Source organism: Saccostrea cucullata, unplaced genomic scaffold, assembly GCF_032062105.1.
Source record: "Saccostrea cucullata isolate Sc308-1 unplaced genomic scaffold, CSIRO_AGI_Scuc_v1 ctg755, whole genome shotgun sequence".
Classification (NCBI taxonomy): Eukaryota; Metazoa; Mollusca; class Bivalvia; order Ostreida; family Ostreidae; genus Saccostrea; species Saccostrea cuccullata.
The window spans coordinates 98048-119939 of NW_026928871.1; the positions used below are offsets into that span (position 1 = coordinate 98048).

General features: G+C 34.5%; 2 protein-coding genes across 2 annotated transcripts in view; both read right to left on the reverse strand.

Annotated features, from left to right (window-relative positions):
- LOC134278990 (RNA N6-adenosine-methyltransferase mettl16-like) overlaps positions 1 to 21892 on the reverse strand; it is a 99068-nt gene that overhangs the window by 2522 nt on the left and 74654 nt on the right. The window contains exons 2-7 of the mRNA XM_062761302.1: positions 2437 to 2772; positions 2098 to 2238; positions 1600 to 1858; positions 1062 to 1131; positions 798 to 887; positions 412 to 549 (exon numbers count right to left, since the gene is read on the reverse strand). Of these exons, the coding sequence (XP_062617286.1) occupies positions 412 to 549; positions 798 to 887; positions 1062 to 1131; positions 1600 to 1858; positions 2098 to 2238; positions 2437 to 2755 (1017 nt within the window). The 5' untranslated portion in view covers positions 2756 to 2772. The remainder of the gene's footprint in view (positions 1 to 411; positions 550 to 797; positions 888 to 1061; positions 1132 to 1599; positions 1859 to 2097; positions 2239 to 2436; positions 2773 to 21892) is intronic.
- LOC134278981 (lissencephaly-1 homolog) lies at positions 8827 to 21869 on the reverse strand. The gene is made up of 13 exons (XM_062761291.1): positions 21717 to 21869; positions 20277 to 20385; positions 19989 to 20067; positions 19738 to 19812; positions 19410 to 19616; positions 19215 to 19311; positions 19044 to 19115; positions 17390 to 17492; positions 13231 to 13327; positions 12838 to 12969; positions 12647 to 12748; positions 12130 to 12286; positions 8827 to 11886 (listed from the first exon to the last, which is right to left on the reverse strand). The coding sequence occupies exons 2-13, from the start codon at positions 20306 to 20308 to the stop codon at positions 11813 to 11815; spliced, it is 1227 nt and encodes a 408-aa protein (XP_062617275.1). The 5' UTR covers positions 20309 to 20385; positions 21717 to 21869; the 3' UTR covers positions 8827 to 11812.

A 21892-nucleotide genomic window follows, 5' to 3' on the forward strand; every position in this document is an offset into this window, starting at 1 on the left:
GGTCATGATTTTTATAATTTAGAATCTAAACTATTCCAGGATGTTTCTACATAAGTTTCAGCTTTTCTGGACCAGTGGTTCTTGAGAAGAAGATTTTTTAATGACCCAACCCTATTTTTGTCTTTTATTGATTATCTCCCCTTATGAGGGGTCTTGGCCCTTCATTTTAACAATTTAAACTCCCCTTCACATATGGATGCTTTGTACCAAGTTTGGTTAAAATTGGTCCGGTGGTTCTTGAGAAGAAGTCAAAAATGTGAAAAGTTAACAGACTGACGGACAAAATGTGATCAGAAAAGCTCACTTGAGCCTTCGGCTCAGGTGAGCTAAAAAACAGTTGAGGCAGATCAGATTTGAAAATAAAGCAAGTCTGCCTTATTCAGAATTCAGATGACCAGAATAGCTGTTTACCTCTAATGACTTGAGTATCCCCATCAGTTTGTCCGCTACATGCTCCACATCGTAGACATCAACAGCAGACTGAGGGACGGTGTAGGTCAACGGAGCAGAGAGCTTCTTGTTCTTCTTGCTTTCTTGAAATAGTGACCTCTAAAATGCAGAGATTTACAGAAATTTCAATTTTTTATTCAATTCCATGAACTTAAAAAATAGTGCACCTGAACCAAATACTTTTGAAATTCCAATAGGCATTTTACACTCGTATAAATGCAACAAAGATTTCATTTGTTTGGACTTGCAAAGTGCAGGGAATATAAAGATGACATACATATAAATTGAAATTTCCTAAATATATCAGTAGTTTTCTTTATTTCAGACATCTTACAGAAAGAACTTACAGGAAATGAAAGATTTGTGTCAAAGGTCCATGCTATTCCCCATCTCATTGTCTTCCCTTGACAAAATTCTGTGGACTGGTAATTTGGGATCTTAAAAGAATATTAAATTCCAATTCACATACAATAATACAGACATATGCATGTAGCTGGTAAAATGAAAGGCAATAATATATTCCTTTGTCCAGTATAAAAAATTAAAAATAAATAATTACTAGCACAAATTATAAATACAGTGTATGTACATATATTGTGCTTATGGAATACCTTGTGATCTTGGAGATCCTTTTTTACACAAGGTAAATTTGTCTTCTTCCCAACCATGCTGGTAAAAATTCTACAAAGACAGGAACTCAATGTGTAAAGAGAGACAAATTTATCCTCTAACATGTTGTATAATATCCTGATATGTATTACATGTGATGAAACTACAAGCATTTTATTAAAATATACATGTACAGTAACACTCATTTGGTACGAACACGGATATTGCGAATTCACGGATATAGCGAAGTCATTTTGGATTCCCCGCTATATATAAATTTAATGAATTTCTTATACGGTTATAATGAATTACGGATATAGCGAAGAAATTTCCAAGGGCCCAGCGACTTCGTTATAACCGAGTTTTGCTGTATTCATTATTCTGCATGTAAGCAGCATGTTAGATAGTTTTAACTTAAATCAATGTTTAAATAGGGCTAGTTCTGTTTATGACATTAGTCATGTCCAAGACCATAGTCATGTTTCTATCTAAAGTCATGTTTAAGACCATAATCATAACATCTTGTACAACAGAGCTTACTTGATTCTGTCCTGAAGTTTCACCGACTCTACGATGATTTTTCTTATAAACTCCACTTCGCCGCCCTCTGTGATGCTTTCTCCCACACTGGCCGTGTTGACGGATGTTGGCTCAGCCCTGTCGTCCGTCCGGGAGGAAGTGATTGCCTGGGCCTCCATGTGATCAGCAAAGAACGGAGGGTTACACATACAGAAGTCGTAATCACCAGTCTCGTCTTCTAACAGCTCCAGAAGAGCAGTTTCACCAGAAACCTTTTTAACTAAAAATTAATGGTAGCCCAACATGTATATCATTTTCGCCATATTTAATTACAAAGTATATTATAAATTATGACATATATGTACATGCAGTACCTTTCAGTTTCAGAGAATCTATGAAATGAAAAAAAAAAACATATCATGACAATCAATTCATCACTTTTGTTGAACTATCCCAGTATTACTTATCATTTTATGATTTTTGCAGCTTCTTAAAAAAAGAAACAAAAGAAATGTGTACCTTTTATTTTGTTTTCCATGTTGTTTCTCTGTACATTTTTCTCAGCCATGGTAAAATTTGTCTCGTCCACCTCAGATGCTAGAAAACTCCAGTCATTTTTCTTACAGCCGAGCAATGGATACACACAGCTAGCTCCAGTGCCTGGGGGAAAAATAAAAATTCGATAAAGCTCTTCTAAGAAAATTAAAAGAAGTGGACAAAATCTTCCATTTATACACAACTTGGAACTGTGTAATGGAACATAATTTGATTCCAAAGAAAAAGCTATGCATAAGAAGCATATAGTATATTAGTAGATGTATATCAATCAGAGAGTTGAACACAAATGATAAAACCTACCTATATCAATGCCCCTTCCTTTGACTTGTGCCAGTTCTTTCAGAATATCCTCAATCCACAAAATATAGTTTAATCTTAATGGAATAGTAGGAATCAGTCTGTTCAAAGGCATTTCAACATCCAGATCAAAATCCTCCTTCAAAAGTGCTATGGCCAATTGTCTTAGAGATGTCGGACTTTTGTAATCCAAGTGACATTTTCCTTTCAAATCTTGAAAAACACATTTGGCAAACTCTGGATATTTGAGTGAGAGGGCTTTAAAGTTAGGAGCCTTTTCTTTATATGGATTTCTTGGATGCATAAATTTATTTAGTGCCATCTTCAAAATATTTTAATCTGCAAAATAATAATTTTATTATTATTTTTTTTTGGTTACTTTAAAAATGCAGTCTATAGTTTATTCTTCGTCCAGAGTGACTGTGTACAATAAATCACTTGGATCAATGTGCAAAGTTCAAATTTTCTCTTGCCCCAGGTTTGGACATTAGAGCTTGCAGTGTGAGCTCTGGCAACTCTAGTGTGTGTTGCTGACTATATTGGTCATAATTAATAGTATTTAATTAGTAAAACTCGTTTAGTATGAACACGGATATTAGGAGTTCACGGGATATAGCAAAGTTATTTTGGATCCCCAGCTATATAAATTAAATGAATTTCTTATATGGTTATAACGAATTACGGATATAGCAAAGTAATTTCAAAGGTCCCAGCAACTTCCTTATAACCGAGTTTTGCTGTAGCATTAATGTGGATCTTCTAAGTTAAAACCATTTAATTTAGCATAAGAGGCATGTCTAAAAGGCTTTGATTTCAGCAATATTTACCTTAAAAGATGTTTTCTTTTTGAACATGTAAATTCAGTGCAATTCCCTATTCTCTTTAGAGAAGTGAACAGGCTTTAGCCTACATGAATGCTGTCAGATACTCGCCTTTTTGCAGATGATTGTCTCCTATGCAGACCCATTACAAATAAGGATGATGCAGTTACCTTACAGAAGGATCTTGATTCTCTGACCAGAATGGAGGAGGACTGGCAGATGGCATTCCACCCAGAAAAATGTGCAGTAATACATATTACCAACATGCGGAAACCCATCACCACTACTTACTCTATACATGGGCACCTCCTAGATGTGGTTGATTCCAGCAAATACCTTGGAGTCACCATCAGTAAAGATCTACGATGGGACAACCACATTATTAACTAGTGCTAATTGTAACGGGGACCGTTACAGATGTTCCCCAAACGCTCCCCAAATCCCTTTTTGTGCCTAATTCCTGTAAGACATTTTACAAAATATGATCAGTATCGAAGGATTTCATCAAAGAATTATAAAAGGTATAATGATATCAACTATATGTCATTTAACGCATTGTATGCGCACGCACGTGCATGTACATGCAAGATGATCATAGCATGTTGTCTAAACAATTAGCATATCTATATATCGTGAGAATAAATAAAAAAAATCTTTACAATATACATTTTAATGTTTTTTAAAAATATTGGCCCTTTTGCATATTTCGCGCGCTCACTTGCATGAAAGAATGTTCGTGCATTCAATTTTGATAGTACCATTATGTAGGAATCCATGATACCTATTCATATTCTAAATTTTATCCCGTTTCGTTGAAAACTAAGAAAGTTATAGACAATTAAAATATCAGCCAATCAGATTGCAGCACACGTGCATGCGCATGCTTTTCATGATAATTCTTATATACCATGCTGTAGATCTTTATAATGTATAACCATGTTCAAAATTTCAAAGGATTTTGTCGAAAAACAAGAAAGATACTGAGACTTTAGTTTCAGCCAATCAGAGCGAAGCGCACGTGCATGCGCGTGAGATCTTACTATTTTGACCATGTCATCTAGTCTATGCTTCTGATATATCCTTATATTATAACTTTCAAAACATTTCATAAAAAAATTAAATAGTTACGTTTATATCAATTATATTGGACATTTCTAGTGTTGCACGTGCGCGCTCTTGCAAGCACACGTGCATGCACATTCTTTCATATGACAATTCTTTTATACCAGGCTTTAGATCTCCCTAATGTATGACTATATTCAAAATTTCAAATGATTTTATCAAAAGACAAGAAAGATATCGAGACTTTAGTTTCAGCCAATCAGAGCGAAGCGCACGTGCATGCGCGTGAGATCTTGCAATTTTGACCATGTCATCTTGTCTATGCTACTAATATATCCTTATATTATGAGTTTCAAAACATTTTATCTAAAATTAAAAAAGTTACGGCAATATTCATAATATTGGTCATTTCACGCGTTGCACGTGCACACTCTTGCAAGCACGTGCGCGCAAAATGACCTTCGTTCCGCAAATCTACATAACATGCCTACTGACCCTAAAAAGGTTTCACCTTAGTCAGATGTGTAGTTTACAAGATCATTCGCGGAAAAGATTTTCCCAGGAAGAAGAAAAATAATAATAACTAGAAACGATCTCGTTGCGAGCAACGAGTAGGTCTTCCGTTGAATTTATCGATAAAATGAGATGTGATTTTGACTGAGATATTCGTAATAAGGTAATGAAATTAAGTTTTCTATCATTTAATTTAATTATTCTGATTTATATCACAATATTTTGAGCATCTTTAGTTCAATATGGCTTATAATTAAAATATTCCTCCTTTCTAAGACGTAAAGCATCCAAAATAAAGAATTTTGGCCCCTTGCGACCCTTTATTATGCAACAGCAACATGTAATCAAAATTCTATAAAACGTTGTTGCAAAGCGTTAAGATGAATATCTTTGCTTCAGTAATGTATTACAAAATATTAATCATTCATGAGCTAAAGATGAAAGACTTTTGGCCCCTCTGGGCCCCTAATTTGAGGAGTCAGTCCCTTTTTCTTGATTTCAAATGAAAGATCTTGTGAATTCAAAGATTTTTTGTTCAAAACCTATTCAGAGATTTATTTTCGCTGTGGAGATATGCTGAATGGAAATATTTAGGGGCTACCCTCCAAGTCCTTAATGGGTCCGTTTTACAAAAATATGAAGTATGCATATTGTTTAAAACATTATTCTAACCATCTTTTGTTCAATATTACTCATCAAAATATTCGCCCTTTTCGAGATATATAACCTCAAAGATTTAGCATTCTGGCCCCTTGAGACCCCTAATTACGTAATCTATGACCAAAATTTTATAATATTTTGTTGCTAATCGTAAAGATAAATACTTTTGCTTCAGTAATGTATTACAAAATATTTATCGTTAACGAGCTAAAGATGAAAGACTTTTGGCCCCTCTGAGCCATAATTTGAGGGGTCAGTCCCATTTTCTTAATATCAAATGAAATGTCTTGTGATTTTGAAAATTTTTTGTTCAACACTTATTCAGAGATTTCTATTTGTTGTGGAGATATGCTAAATGGAAATATAAGTCCTTAATGGGGCCGTTTTACAAAAATTCAAAGTATGCATATTATGTAGAACATTATTCTGACCATCTTTTGTTCAATACTGCTTAATAAAATATTCCCCCTTTTTGAGATATAAAGCGTCAAAAATTTGACATTCTGGCCCCTTGTGACCCCTAATTACGTAACATATGATCAAAATTTTATAATATTTTGTTGCTAATCGTTAAGATAAATACTTTTGCTTCAGTAATGTATAATAAAATATTGATCATTATAGAGTTATAGATAAAAGACTTTTGGCCCCTCTGAGCCCCTAATTTGAGGGGTCAGCCCCATTTTCTTGATATCAAATGAAAGGTCTTGCCATTTTGCACATTTTTTCTTCAATATCTTTTAACAAATTATCAACAGGTACGAAGATATGAAACAAAATGTGTCAATTTTTGTGAGATGTTTCTGAGACATTTTTTCGGGCTCTACCGAGAGGCATTTTGCGCTAAAAGATTTTGAGACCCAATTACAATTCACTAAACCTTCGTTTACTTTCACTGAAAATCTTAAGTCAATATCTTAAGTCGTTTTGGAGGAGTTTCCTGGACAAGCAGACCCTCTGAAAATCAGAAAATCGTCCATATCTCACGACCGGAAGTGACGTCATCAATATAAAAAATTTCCAATAAGGTTCAGATCAATATCTATTAGATCTGAAAGTTTCATTAAAATCGAGCGAGCCGTTTCCGAGAACTCGCGTGCACAAAAATCGGTAAGAAAAAAATAATAATAATAGGGAAAAAGAAACCGAACGAAAACAATAAGGTCTTCCGTTGGAAACGGAAGACCTTAATAATAATAATAATAAGAAACAGAGTAAAAACAATATGTTCCCCAACTTCGTTTGGGGAACATAATAACATTGCATCAAAAGCCAACAAAACACTGGGCTTCATCAGGCAGAATATAAGGGGATGTCGGACATCTGCAACATCTGCAGCATACCAGGGACTAGTTCGACCAATCCTAGAATATGCCTGTGCAGCATGGGATCCCTGGAGCTTCAAACAAGTCCAACAGCTTGAGAAAAAGCAAAGAAGAGCAGCACGATTTGCCACCAAGAATTAACATGACTACCATCCTGGCAGGCCGTTACCCATGCAGCTTCAAGATCTACACTGGGAACCATTACAAACAAGAAGAATGAAGATAAGACTCATTTTGCTCTACAAGATCGAGCATGCTTTGGTGGCTATTCCTGCAGATAAGTACCTGACATCCAGTGACAGAAGGACTTGAGGCAGCTACACGTACTGTCTACCACACACCCGGATTGATGCACATCGATATTCCTTCTTTCCGAGGACAATCCTAGACTGGAACAACTTACCATCTGTAGTTGCCTCAGCACCAACATTAGAGTCCTTTCGGACACAGCTGGACTCATATACGAGGTGCCAGCTGCCCACAAACACCAACTAAGTGTGCCTGGAGTATTTACCGTAACTTTTTATTGTACATAGTGCCCTGATCAGGTTTTTAGCCTTGTCCGACACGTGTGACAGTCTGAGTACAACACTCTAGCTAGCGTAAACTCGTATGGAAGAAGAAGAAGGGTAGGCAAAGCCTGTCCATTTCTCTCTAGAGAATATGCCATTCCACATTGTTGCTAAATGTAAACTGAGTGTAGCTTAAAAGTGACATTATTTAAATCTTATTTATTTATTTCTCTGCAAAAAATGATGAAATCTGCAAAAAATGAGCTGACATATTCATGAATAAACATGTTAAATGATGGCAGTGTTTGGGCAATGAAACTTAGCATATTTGGCGCTAAATCTAATCCCTACAAAACGATTGATTCATTGTGCAACTGTTATGTATGATGTAATGTAGGAAAACGAAATACATGTATAAGAAAGAGTATGAATTCAATGCAGAATGCATAAACGTACAGAAAAGCTACAAACTAAAGTGAATACACCAAACGTCAAAGTTCCGTTGCATCAACCATGGGCGCAGACATATTGAGTCGGTTCAAAAAGGTCAGTGGGCGAAAACGGATTGATCGGTTAAAAACGAACCGTGTATGCATTAATTCAAAAAATCATTTATTGGATAATTTTTGGAAACAAAGGAAAGAGGAATTAATTAGCTTACTCTTGATTTAGACCATAAAAAAGGGAAAAAAGATTTTGACTCCTTCATGACTAAAAGACCCCCATCCAATAAAAATATATCTGCATGTGCTAGATTTTTTTTTTGCAATTTATCATGTATCAATTAAGTTTTCATTTAATTTACTTCATGGCCTAAGGATGTATATCGACAGTAAAAGTCTGATGATGATAAAGGTTGACAATAGCTATCTATTTCAGGCATGTAGCATCGATTTTGAAAAGGGGGGGGGGCAGCCATAGCATTTTTTTTTTTACTTTACTGAAAAAGTTGACAAGCAAAAAAAAAAAAGAAAAGAAAAAAGAAAAAAAGAGGGGGGGGTGTTACAGGCAAACTTTTTCACTACCAATTCCTTTCAATATCCATTTTTAAAGCGTACAATACACATTTCCTTCATATTACTTTACTTTAGTATTAAGTGGGGGGGGGGGGGGGACCAGCCTTTCAATGAACATTTTCAACTGTTGCTACGTCCCTGTATTTGTAATTCCAAAATAGATCATGACCTACTTTTAGTTTCATGCACACTGATGTCCAATGGTGCATGAAAGAACAAGGTTTTGTGAATCAAGGCCTTATCAATTACAGGACATGTGAACAGTGACAAGATTTAATGACTGGTTTTCAGTGTGTTCAATATTTACAGGTATCTGAGAATGAATATTAGTAAAATTCACAGCTGGTCAGAGTGACCTGCTTTAGATCTTAAATTAGTTCAACTTTTTAGTGACATTGGTAGATTGGACTTTATCCTAGGGTGATGCTTTGAACCCAATGGCATCTTTCATACAGTCTGAATATACATTTACAAAACAGAACAATTCATGTAGCATTATAATTTATTGACATAATACACAATAACAATCAGATCAAAGATTAAAATCCTCAACTGACAAGGTCATGTGACTTCTCCCTTCAATTAGCCACAAATCGGCACATCCCTTCAAACCGCACAGAACAGAGATTCTGTCCAAAGGCAACTTATGTCAAGACTTTTGGATTTGTGTCCAAGACAGGCATATTTACTCGACATCACACAAAGCTTAACAAACAGCAAAAAGCATTGATTTGATTACAGACAGTTAATACAGTAACCAACAAATATGGGTCATGACAAAGTGCAAAATTTTCTTCCAAGTTGGCATATTGACAAAAACCAGATTATCTCAAAAAATCCTCTCACTTCATCCTACATTGTTCACAAGCAAATGGCTTTGGAAAATGTAGGCAAGAAATGTGTGGGAAGAAAAAGGATTTTATGGACCGAAACAAAAGTATCAAGCAATTTTAAACAATGCTTCTGCTAAAGACATCAATACTATTCATACAGAAAAATAAAACAAAATGAATATTGGATGACTGAATAATTTGGTTCTGATTTTTTTCTTTCTGAATAAAGCTGTAGTCATATAACTGAAAACAAATAACATGGACTTTTTTTTTTTAAATTTTCAGTGACATAAAAATTGATATTTTTTTCTCACTTCTTTAACTTAATAAGATCACAAATAGTGAACAAAAAAATGACACCACAAGCAAACATGTACTCATATAAGTTCACCTTTTTATAAAACTAGCATCCGTAACATTGTATTTCAGGTGTACAAAATTATGTCTTTTATACAACTGAAATACAACCAAGCACTTATTTTATAAGAGCATAAAAGACTGACTATAAACTTCAAGCAGTAGAAATGTATAGTCAGCTTCTTATACTTGATTTGCATATTTATAGCCGATTCTGTCCAGATCAAGAGAAAATCAACACACACCAACACCCGTCCTTTGCATAGATGCCACACCCCTTTTTGTGAGGATTCATTAGAACACAACTTCAGCAATATCGGTCAAAGGTTAACAAGAAACAATATAAAAAAAATCAACAAAAATTTGACATTGTAATACCAGATTTGTAGAAAAAATATAAGATTTATCACAGTCAAGTCATCAGCAAAATAAAGAAAAATTCATAATAAAACAATGCATATTAAATATGTCGTAATTCAACTGTTGGAGATTGGCAGTAAGCACCTGTAACATCATCGGGTTAGGCAAGTATAAATACCTGCAGATTATCTAGTATGGGCATATCTGCATACACATTACCTCTAAAGAAAACCACAAGATTACATTTTTTGTGATGCTATACAAATCACATAGTTGGTCCTTTGGCAACATGCTAAAGGAGGGTTTGGAGTATGAGTCTCCCTGAGTTCTTGGAAGGGGGGCTATCTATGGAGGTGTGCAGCAGCACCTACCATGATAAACCCCTCATCTATAACTGAACAACACATTACATCCACATATATAAGTATATTGCTGTGCTGTACACTGCATTGTTGGAGAAGATAACACTGTCTTTCATTTAAAAAAAAATATTACGGCTATAGGAAAACTGTTCTGCTACATTGCATGATTATGCCTAGAAATTATAAATTCTATGATTTTGTGAGCCATCAGGTTTGATTAAAGTTCTGGAGAAATACTGAACACCATTTAAAGGCATAAAACATCGTTTAATAAAAAATTGCACTCTGATAACTTTAGCAAATTTGCCATTTCCTCATAATATCCATTGGATTGAAAGACAGTGGTACCCTTTTCAACAAAATATTTCTGACACACGTGAACTTTCAATAAACAGTGTTTCAAAGATGTAACTAAAAAATCTCACAATCAAAAATTTGTTTTCAATGATGCAACCATGTAAATGACTGAAAATGAAAAAAAATCAGTGCAACACATCTATAGGAAAGCTATAATTCACTGAATAAATTTAAATTGAATATACTACATATGGGATGATAGTGTCAGAATCACTAGACACAATCTACATACACTGTACATATACTTTAATAATTATTTGATCAATTATAAATAAATTTAATCACTCTTACAATTAAATAGAAATACAATAAAACTACTGGTATGAATACAATTCAATATTCACATCCATTTTTAATACAATAATGAATCTATGCTCTTCTCTAATGGTTCAAACAAATTTTTGTCACCCATGACTTGTGAGCTGAACCTGATGAATAATAGACCCATGAAGTCACCAATGAATTTTGTGACCCCAAATTTTCCATTAAAAAAATATCTTTCCAAAATCTTCACCTTATACATGACATATTCTGAATATCAAAGTTCATCTTTGTACTAGTATAATGTAGCCCCAATACTGATATAAAACAGTAGATTTGGATTAATATTTCCTCTTTCTGAAGGTACTTATATACTAGAAGATACACAGAAGACTATACTTGAGTTGTGTTTCCAACTCACATTTCTCCCTTCACCAATAACGCAGAAACAACTGTCCTACAATGTACGAACATCTGACTTTCCGAGATCACTTAATGTGGGTTTGAACACGGGACTCACGATCCTGAGTATATAAACAAATGAACACTTTAACCCTGGAGTTCTTAACTGGCTTCTTGGATATGCACACTACTGGTTTGTTCTCATGCCGTAAATAAACATTACCCAAAATGACAAAGGTATAGCAGATTATATAAAAAAGCTCAAAATGCTGATATCCCCTTTAAGTTTTAGTAAAACTGTATGCTCAGAGGCAGTTTAAAAAATAAATTCAACAGGTTAATACTGTTAACATTACAGCACAACAGGGGTTTGGGGAATGCAGATTTACATAAAAGCAAGCCGAGTATGCAAGAGTTGAGACAAACATGATCCTGACAGCATAACCGCTGAGGTGGTTTACAGGCTTTGAGAGCACAAAGATGCAGTAATAAATAAATTATATTGTTCTACTATTGTCTGAAAAAGAAAATAAGGTTCCTAACGGCATTCCCATACTTTGACTGTCTGGTCAACAGAGCCAGTTATCACAAAAGGAGCACTTTTGTGCATATCTGAAAAATAAAATTTAAAGAAATCAAATCATTACAATGAAATCTATAGTAAAACCTATGTTGTTAATCAATGCTTCTGCATAATTTTTTTAAAAACTTGTTTATGATAATTATGATCTACTTAATTAAAGCCAAGTCCATTATATAAAACTTAATGTAAGTCTGTGTCTGTCTGATTAAATATAGAGAAATATCTCATCAAATCAAAAATCACAAGTGTTTAATCTACTACTGTATCAATACCTAGAGAAGTAGTAAAATGGGAGTGTGCATCCAGGGTTTTGTGGTTTCTCTTGTTTTTGATGTCCCACACTCTCAGTGTCTTGTCGTCAGAGGCACTCAGGATGTACTTGCCACCCGGGTGGAATACCAGGCCTCTCACCCAGTTGTCGTGTCCCGTCTGAAAAAAAAAAGATCACTTTAACCTGGGATAGTACATACAAACTAATACAAAATCTGCTCTTTAGAACAGAAACTTATGTTTTAATCTGGACTAAAACTGACATTTCTCTGACCACATTTGACTTCCAAATGTGGAGCATGTCAGAAGAGGTAAGCAATACATAACAATGATAAGTCAATTGTATTGATTGCAAGGACTCATGAAGCGAACAATGTGTCCAATTTTGACGGTTTTATCTTCATACATGCTGAATTGTTGGACTACATTGTGATATGTATTGCCATTTAGCTTGTGAAACCCAGGTCTAGCATGTGAAATTTCAGAAAAAAATGTTTGGACCATAATGAAAGAACTTACCAGTGTAAACAAACACAGACCCACACTGACATCCCACATCTTGATTGTTTTGTCGCGTGATCCAGAAATCAGGAATGGCCCAGATCTTTTCTCTTTCTTGTTCTACAAAGGAAAAAAAACTGTTCCAGCAAAAGCACTAAAATACTGTATTATGGTATGGATTTTTGTTTTTTTTTGCTTGAAAACCTTACCTCTGCACTGATTGCTTCATTAATTGTTGGTTGTGCTGATTCTGGGGCCCAGGCAATGCATTCTACAACATGCTCGTGTTCTCTTAGTTCCATTTTACACTCTTTGGTAGCTGTTACCCATATTCTAACAGTCTGAAAACAGATACACTCACCATCAAAAATTGACTACTAACATGAGCAAAGTATGAATTTTTATATCAGTCACTAGCATTTATCTCTTTATGTGTGACTATTGAAGCCTTTAGATGAAGGCAATTGACTTTTACTACATTATCTTATTTTTGTTACATATACAAAAAAAAAGTGATTTTAACAATCACATTTGACTATTAGATTTAATAAAAAATATGTTAAAACTTATTCTTATGTTAAAACTTATTCTTATTACTATACCTGGTCATTAGAACAGCTGGCTAGAAGTGACCCATCATGGTAGACCCTGACCATTCTCACCCACTCCCTATGTCCAGTGAAGGTTTTCACACAAAATCTAATTAATCATAAAACTGTTAATGTATCTTCCCTTAAAATCATCACCTCCTGAAGATCAGCATGAGGGTATTTAACACTCATGCATAATCAATAACTCTTTAAGCACTGCATGTTTTAGGCATTGTTAAAAAATTATGTATGGAAAATCATAAAATTAATGCAATGTAACAAAAAATATCAAAAGGCACAATGACATTGTGCTATTTCATTATCAACAGCAAGAGACTTGCAAGCTTTCTGTTTTACTAGAAGAACTTTGTCAGGCATGTAGAAGAATTAACGTATCGCCAAACTCCGCCCATCGCGCTATGGGAGATAACTCCTATGATGCTCCGACATCATCAACATAGCGTGTAACTCAGTATAAGTCGACGCCGGTTGACTTGTCCGAAGTTCCTGATGATTTTGCCGCAAAATATTTGCCATACGAACTCACTTTGAGACAAAACAAAGGGCAAATGCTTTTGTAAAAGCTTTCATATATTTCATTCACTTAAAATATTAAAAAATGATTCCGTATTATCCCTTTCTGGGAAAGTTTATCGAAGCATGATGAAGTCTGAGTTCCCTCATACTGTAAACATCCATGTCGACGAAGACAGAAGCACATTGCGACTGCAAATGTGGGTGCATGTAAATGATAAATTAAGACAACGACCTTTCATTCAATTTGTAATCTAATAATTTTATTAAATCAGCAATAATATACAAAACCCATACGACATTGTCAAGACATGCTTTTAGTTCCTATCTATAAGGGGACAATCCTTTGATTCTGAAGGGGGTGTCTGGCTGATAAAGGATTTGAATGCTGAATCAGTTTTGGAAATAAATATTTCCTCAAATGGAAGAAAATCAATAATATGCCCACACCACCTCCACAATAATCTTGGGTTGTCGACGGCGCCCCCCCTTTTTTTTGGCTTGTTAGACATTTTCAGTGAAGCGGCCAATAAATAATATGCCATTGGAAATAAATAATCCGTCCTTCACCGACATGACAATAAATAATCTGACTCTGTCTTTGAAAAAAATTAAATGCAAGCCCCTCTCCCCTTCCCGAATCAAATGGTCATTCCATAAATCTCTCGGACGCCGATAATATCAACTCTGGAAAAAACTTTCTTCTTTACCTTTAAGTTCTGGTGGAAAATGTGCACACTTTTAAGCAATAATAGAGAGCACTTTTAAGCAATAATAGAGAGTAGTGCATGAAGATTTTGAATAATTTTGGTCAGATATATATTATGTATACAAATCTAATATACAAAGTTCGTGTTTTTCTGGGACAACCCTCATATAACAAAGTCGGACTAATTCGTTACAGATATTGGTTATAATACCGGTAATGACAATGTATGTCTTTATATAAAAAATGAAGTTATTAAATAATTTCGATATGTTGCCAATACATGATGGTGTTCTTAATAAATTTAAAAATGCTAGTAATAAGTGGGAGGGGGGGTGGTAATTAAAAAATAATTTTTAGCGATAAATAGAATCATTTTTAATATGTAGATTAATTCGAATTTATTTTTTTTAAAAAGTGAAAAATAAAAGTTTATAAACTTAATCCTGCATATGCAATAATAACTGGTAATAAAAACCGTTAACTTTCAGACACAAGTCAACACGATAAATGTAAAATTAAAAACTCAAAAAGCGTATCTAGTTCTCTTTTAAAATGTGTATGTATTTTGACAATTATTTTGAGGGCAAAACATGCACATACGTAGAAGTGTTATGAACTGATTAAGCATACATGTATTCTATTATTCATATTACGAATTTTCGTATTTTTTTATTTCTAACGCAAAGACAGTCTGTCAAATGAATCTCTATACCATGTATACTGTGCATGGATTTATACCGGTTTTTGTGTATCAAACTAAGAAAGTATACATGTATAAACATAACAAACAAGTAAACGAGTTTTATTTCATTTCCTGACCAAAATATTTAGAGGTCCCAAACTGTGTAAACTCAAGTCCCGAAATGTGTTGTCAGGTCTTGAAACGTCGGCGTCCCAAAGCATGGCGGTCCCGAAACATCCATAATTCCCTTTCGGGATATCTGTCATCGGTATTGCACGTTCCCAAACTGCATATTTTAACCATCATAGACTTATTTGTTCAATTTGTTTATTGTCGACCACTCAACCCACTGAGAGTGTTTGTCGGAGCATGTGGCGGAGCAAGTTTTTACTGAACGCGCAGAATAAGCGAAATTATTTCATTGGTTGAAAATTTGTTGTGATTGACAGCTGGCGATACGTTAATTACACTCCCATGAATTGAACAAGAGGCCCATGGGCCACATCGCTCACCTGAGCACTGTGGCTAGGAAATAGTAGAAATTGGTTTATTATTGAAAAGTTTAAATCTTAAAGTAGTCCCATGACCAATCATGGCTTTGCTATTCTTGAGAAGAAGATTTTTAAAGAATTTTCCTATATATTTCTATGTAAAACTTTGGTTGGTCATTTTGGCGCCGCCCTACCCCCGGGGGTCATAATTTGAACAAACTTGAATCTACACTATCTGAGGATGCTTCCATATAAATATGATCAATTATAGCTTTTCTATTTTGGAGTAGATTTTTTGAAAAAAATTCCTATATATTTCTATGTAAAAGTTTGATTGGCCATTGTGGCCCTGCCCTACCACCGGGGGTCAAGATTTGAACAAACTTGAATCTACACTACCTGAGGATACTTCCATATAAATATGATCAGTTATGACCTATTCTTGAGAAGAAGATTTTTAAAGAATTTTCATATATATTTCTATGTAAAACTTTTAATTGGCCATTTTGGCCCGCCCTACCCCCGGGGGTTATGATTTGAACAAACTTGAATCTACACTACCTGAGGATACTTCCATATAAATATGATCAGTTATGACCTATTCTTGATAAGAAGATTTTTAAAGAATTTTCATATATATTTCTATGTAAAACTTTTAATTGGCCATTTTGGCCCGCCCTACCCCCGGGGGTTATGATTTGAACAAACTTGAATCTACACTACCTGAGGATGCTTCCATATAAGTTTCATCTTTCCTGGCACAGTGATTCTTGAGAAGAAGGTTTTTAAAGAATTTTCCTATAGTCGGCCATTGTGGCCCCTCACTACCCCCGGGGGTCATGATTTGAATAAACTTGAATCTACACTACCTGAGGATGCTTCCATATAAGTTTCATCTTTCCTGGCACAGTGATTCTTGAGAAGAAGGTTTTTAAAGAATTTTCCTATATATTTCTATGTAAAACTTTGGTCGGCCATTGTGGCCCCTCACTACCCCCGGGGGTCATGATTTGAATAAACTTGAATCTACATTACCTGAGGATGCTTCCATATAAGTTTCATCTTTCCTGGCACAGTGATTCTTGAGAAGAAGGTTTTTAAAGAATTTTCCTATATATTTCTATGTAAAACTTTGGTCGGCCATTGTGGCCCTTCACTACCCCCGGGGGTCATGATTTGAATAAACTTGAATCTACACTACCTGAGGATGCTTCCATATAAGTTTCATCTTTCCTGGCACAGTGGTTCTTGAGAAGAAGATTTTTAAAGAATTTTCCTATATATTTCGATGTAAAATTTTGGTCGGCCATTGTGGCCCCACCCTACCACGGGGGTCATGATTTGAACAAACTTGAATCTACACTACCTGAGGATGCTTCCATATAAGTTTCATCTTTCCTGGCACAGTGGTTCTTGAGAAGATTTTTAAAACATGCCACCAAATTTTTATTAATTCCCAATTATCTCCCCTTGAATGAGGGCGTGGCCCTTCATTTGAACAATCTTGAAACCCCTTCACCCAAGGATACTTTGTGGCAAGTTTGGTTGAAATTGGCCCAGCGGTTCTTGAGAAGAAGTCGAAAATGTGAAAAGTTTACAGACAGACAGACGGACTACAGACAAAATGTGATCAGAAAAGCTCAATTGAGCTTTCGGCTCAGGTGAGCTAAAAAGCATTCTCCACTGACGTATGTTAACCTTTTGATTTTCTTCATTAAACACTTTGACCAATCGTATAAGATTTCCGTTCCTTACCCTGTGCTTATCTCCCACATTTTGATGGTTTTATCTCGGGAAGAGGAAACCAGATGATCTCCGCTTGGCACAAACGAAATACTGGACACATTGTGATCATGGCCTGAGATATCAAGTGTAATATTAACACAAATACATGCAATGAATAAATTTTCAAACCGAATGAAAACAAGGGGTGTATAATTATCCAGATTTTCTGTTATGCTGCTTGTTCAACTTTTTGCCATTTAAATATAAGGAAAACAAAAAAATATATAAAAAATTCTCCTTGTCTACTTTCTAATTTCATAAATTATCTTAACTTAAAGGAAAGTTAGACAATCTTTTAGTTGTTCTCTGAATCTATTTTTTTTCAAAAGTTTTCTTGAAGTTAAAATATGACATTAAATATCATAAAGAGAATACCAAAATAACTCCCCCTTTTTGCAATTTTCTAAGTGCCCGGGGTTTTAATAGGGATTATAATATATACTGAAAGGAAAAAGAAACGCATAAGAACAAAATATGCGAAAAATCAATGACTATGTGGCCGAAAATTATGAAAATTGGTCATATATGTATTTTTGTTACTTTGCACTAAAATTGCTGGTCAAAACTACTCAACCATGAAATGTATGGCATCACGTAGGGGAAATGATAAAAAGCCAAAAACACGTGCATGTTGATGATGACAATTTTATGATCACATTTTGCAGTGCTAATTGATGCATTGGAGTTATAGACATTGTTTTCCGCATTTGCAATCAGTATAAATTTCGTGCAATCATGGTATGGCTGACGGAAGTTACACTGGTTCCAGTAATTGAATTGCCTAAGTGAATGAAAAGGCAACAAGATGTTGCTGTGCAGTTTGTTTTAAACTTTTCAACAAAAAAGGGTTTTTCAGTTGTCAGAGAGTAAATTAAAAGGTTTCCCGGTGACGTTGACGCGTAACTACGTCACATGAAGACATGGCTTTTTATCATGTCACATCGGTTATTGTCAAGGTATTATCACTGAAACCGATATTTATACAGCAAACTATCATACCAATATTTTCACCCTAAAATTGACAGAAATTCTCTGCTCTAATTTGGTCCGCGAACTTGGTGACTTAAACGTCGATTTTACTCTCATGCGCGCACTTGCGCGTCGTGTGCGTAATGATTTTAGCATGTTCATACAGGAAAAATGTAGCCAGTGTTTGTCGAGACTTTCAAACCAGCTGGATTCTGTAAATTCTATCCTAAAATAAAAATTCGTGGCACTCATTTGGCGGGGGGGATTTGTTGGCTTTGGAATAATATAGCTACTATCAACCATTAAGACTATTGCCGGAAGGGTTGAATAATAATCAAATGAGAAAGATAAATGCTCTGGTGAACTCAGTGCACAGGAAAATCAAGGCTGTTACCAATGTTCAAGGGAGATGATGAGAATTTTTATTTTAATTTGGGGGGTATAGACATATCAATTTCAATAACTCAGGAATTATCAGTCAAAGTCACACAAGGTTTTGGTAACTTGTAGATTATAGATGAATTAAAATGTTTGATAACAATACTGGAAAACAATTTCGAAATACATGTAATAGTTTTAATTTAATTTAAAAGTAAAATATGCGTTTCTTTTTCCTTTCAGTATATATTGTGATAATATCAAATGACAAACATACCATAGAGTGTTTTGACACATTCATAAGAAGTGAAGTCCCACAACTTAATTTTCATATCAGCAGAGCACGATGCTGAAAAGAAGACAAAAATATAAAATTACATTTTGCTTCCTGGTTTCTTGCGGTGTATTCCTTCGTCTCGTTGTAAACATTTCTATTATCATATCTTACCCAAAAACTTCCCAGTATGATCAAAGGCAATGTCCTGCACAGTATCTGTATGACCTTTTAGAGTTCTTTCATAATCGCCTGTCTCATAATCCCAGATCTGTTTAATGACAAAATTGTGTAATCAGATGTTGAAGCTTAATCATAACAACATTCAAAAATAAAAGATCATAATATAAAATCGACTTAATTATGCACCTTAATTGTAGCATCCTCACTGGACGATACCATGACACTGTAGGTTGGGTGAAACACCACCCTGGTCACTGGGCTTCGGTGACCACTCAGGGTGTAGCGTTCTGGGGGTCGTGGTATCCATTCCGAAGGGCTGCGGCGATCCCTAGATGGACCCCCGGCATTGTATTCCTTCTCTGCCTCGGACAGTTTTGCTTCCAGGTCCATGACCTAAAATATATTGTTATTTGTTACATACAAACATTTACATGGATACATGTACAAATAAACTGCTTTATGCCCTCTCGGTTTTCTCATATTACAGTGCATTTTCCATACAGTAACTTTGAACCTTTTTCTGTAGGCGGATAACTGATGTCCATTTCTTTTCCAGTAAGCCACCATACTTTTTATCTATATCTCCTGGCTGCAAAGACAGTTAATAAGGTGAAACGCTTAAATTCTAAATGTCATTTTATTTTCATCAAGGGATTTAGCAAACCTTTTATTCCTTTAGAAATTAGTAATTGAATGCCAGATCAGTGGAATAAATTACAGTATATTCCAAAATTCAACAACACCTGAATTTAAATTGAGCCTTACCAGACTAGCTTCTTTTTGAAATTCACCTAGAGCTGATAGATACCCATTGGAGCTAAGGTAATCAGCTATAGCTCTGTTTCTACAAAGATATAACATATTATACATTATAAAATATATTTTAAGTTTTAAGGTAGGCACTTAGTATGAGACACAGGTGTTTTGAAGTTATATCTGGTTAAATAAATTATCAAATATATTCATCAAACAAAGTTATTTCAGGAAATAAATGAAATGTTTGTACTTTTAAAAAAAGTCTTTTATTCTTAATTGTGGAGGTTGTGTACTTACAATTCATCCTTTTGTCTTTGAGATAAAACCATTTTTGCATGTGTATGTTATTCCGAAACTTGTCAGGAGAAGTAATAGGGGTCTTTTTTTAATTCATTTTCTTTGCAACCTAAAATAAAATTGAGGATATGCATTAAAGATGACATAATAATAAGGCCTAGAAAAAAAATATTTTAAAATCTAAAAAATTTTTTATATACATGTAGTGCAAGATTTCACCCAGGGAATTAACTCCAACTTCGGAAGCTTTTCAAGACAGAAAGAAGTTTGAGTCACCTTTCTATTATAAGTTTAAGTCACAGAAATGCTTGAAAACACCATTTCTTTTGTCATTAATGATACTTCTACTTCTACTTTTGATTAAAGAAGTAAAAATAATTTTCAAAAAAAAAAAAATTTGCCTACCGACCTACCCTATATTTTTTCAGCCTGAAAGCGGAAACAAACATACTTTTTTTCTAGGCCTAAGATTTTAAAATCAATTATATACTGATCTTAACTCATTCTGTGACATCACTTGTAATACCAATGGCTGGATATTGGTTGGGAATTTCATATTTAAGCAATAAAACATTTTTTTGAAAGATATAGTCTCACAACTGCAATGGTGTGTGTAAACAAATTGAGTATAAACATGCGGATAAGCCATTTTTTTTTAATACTTTATTAACCTTCATTCCTAAACATTTAGTATATAACTATGATAAGTACATTGTCAATAAAAAAAATTGTGTTGATTTAACTACATATTTGCACAGCAATCCAACCACAGAACAACTTTACAGTCTGGCATGACTGAAAACTCTCTGACATCTTAAATTTCTAATGTTACTTTAGAAATCCCAAGCCCAAGTATTTGGCCAGTAAATGAATACTGAAAAAAAATATCACAATAGGATACTTTCACTAAGTTTCAGTCAAAGAACCGCAATACACTCGAATATTAATATTAAGTAGAGTACTGCCAATCCATGGTAAAAACTGAAACATATTCAACAATCCCATAAAAGTAGAAATTGTACACACAATAGTAAACTTGATATTTATAAATGATTAGTAGATTTTTACTTTATTTGAGAAATAAACAAACAATATATGATATGAAAGCCCTACCCTTTATATGAATTGATTTATTCCTTATATCTAATCATCTGATTATGATTTTATAAAAAGGACTGTTATCAACATGTCAGACTGTAGACTTTTAATATGTAAAGCTCACGATGGTGTACTTCAAAATTAAATGTGAGGAAGCATTATTACTTTAAAACAAATGACTTATCACGACATCTCATGCAGTACCATTTATTCAACAAAATATCTGCATAAAATTATGCAAAGCTAACCCGCCATCTTACATTAGTGGCTTGAATTGAATGACCTTCTGAACGTCTGTTTAAACTACCTATACAAGAAGAAGAAAACATTACGCTATATTACCGAAATAACGGTGCTGATTTGGATTAAAGCTTCGAAAGATCACTGGGCCTGAACTACAGACCCCTCTTTGGGAGGACTTCACAAATCGCTTGATTTCCTTTCGTGCCAATGCGCATGCACATTACTTCATTATCGATTTCTTTCCCATGAAGGAACAAAAAAACGGAAGTTTCCCA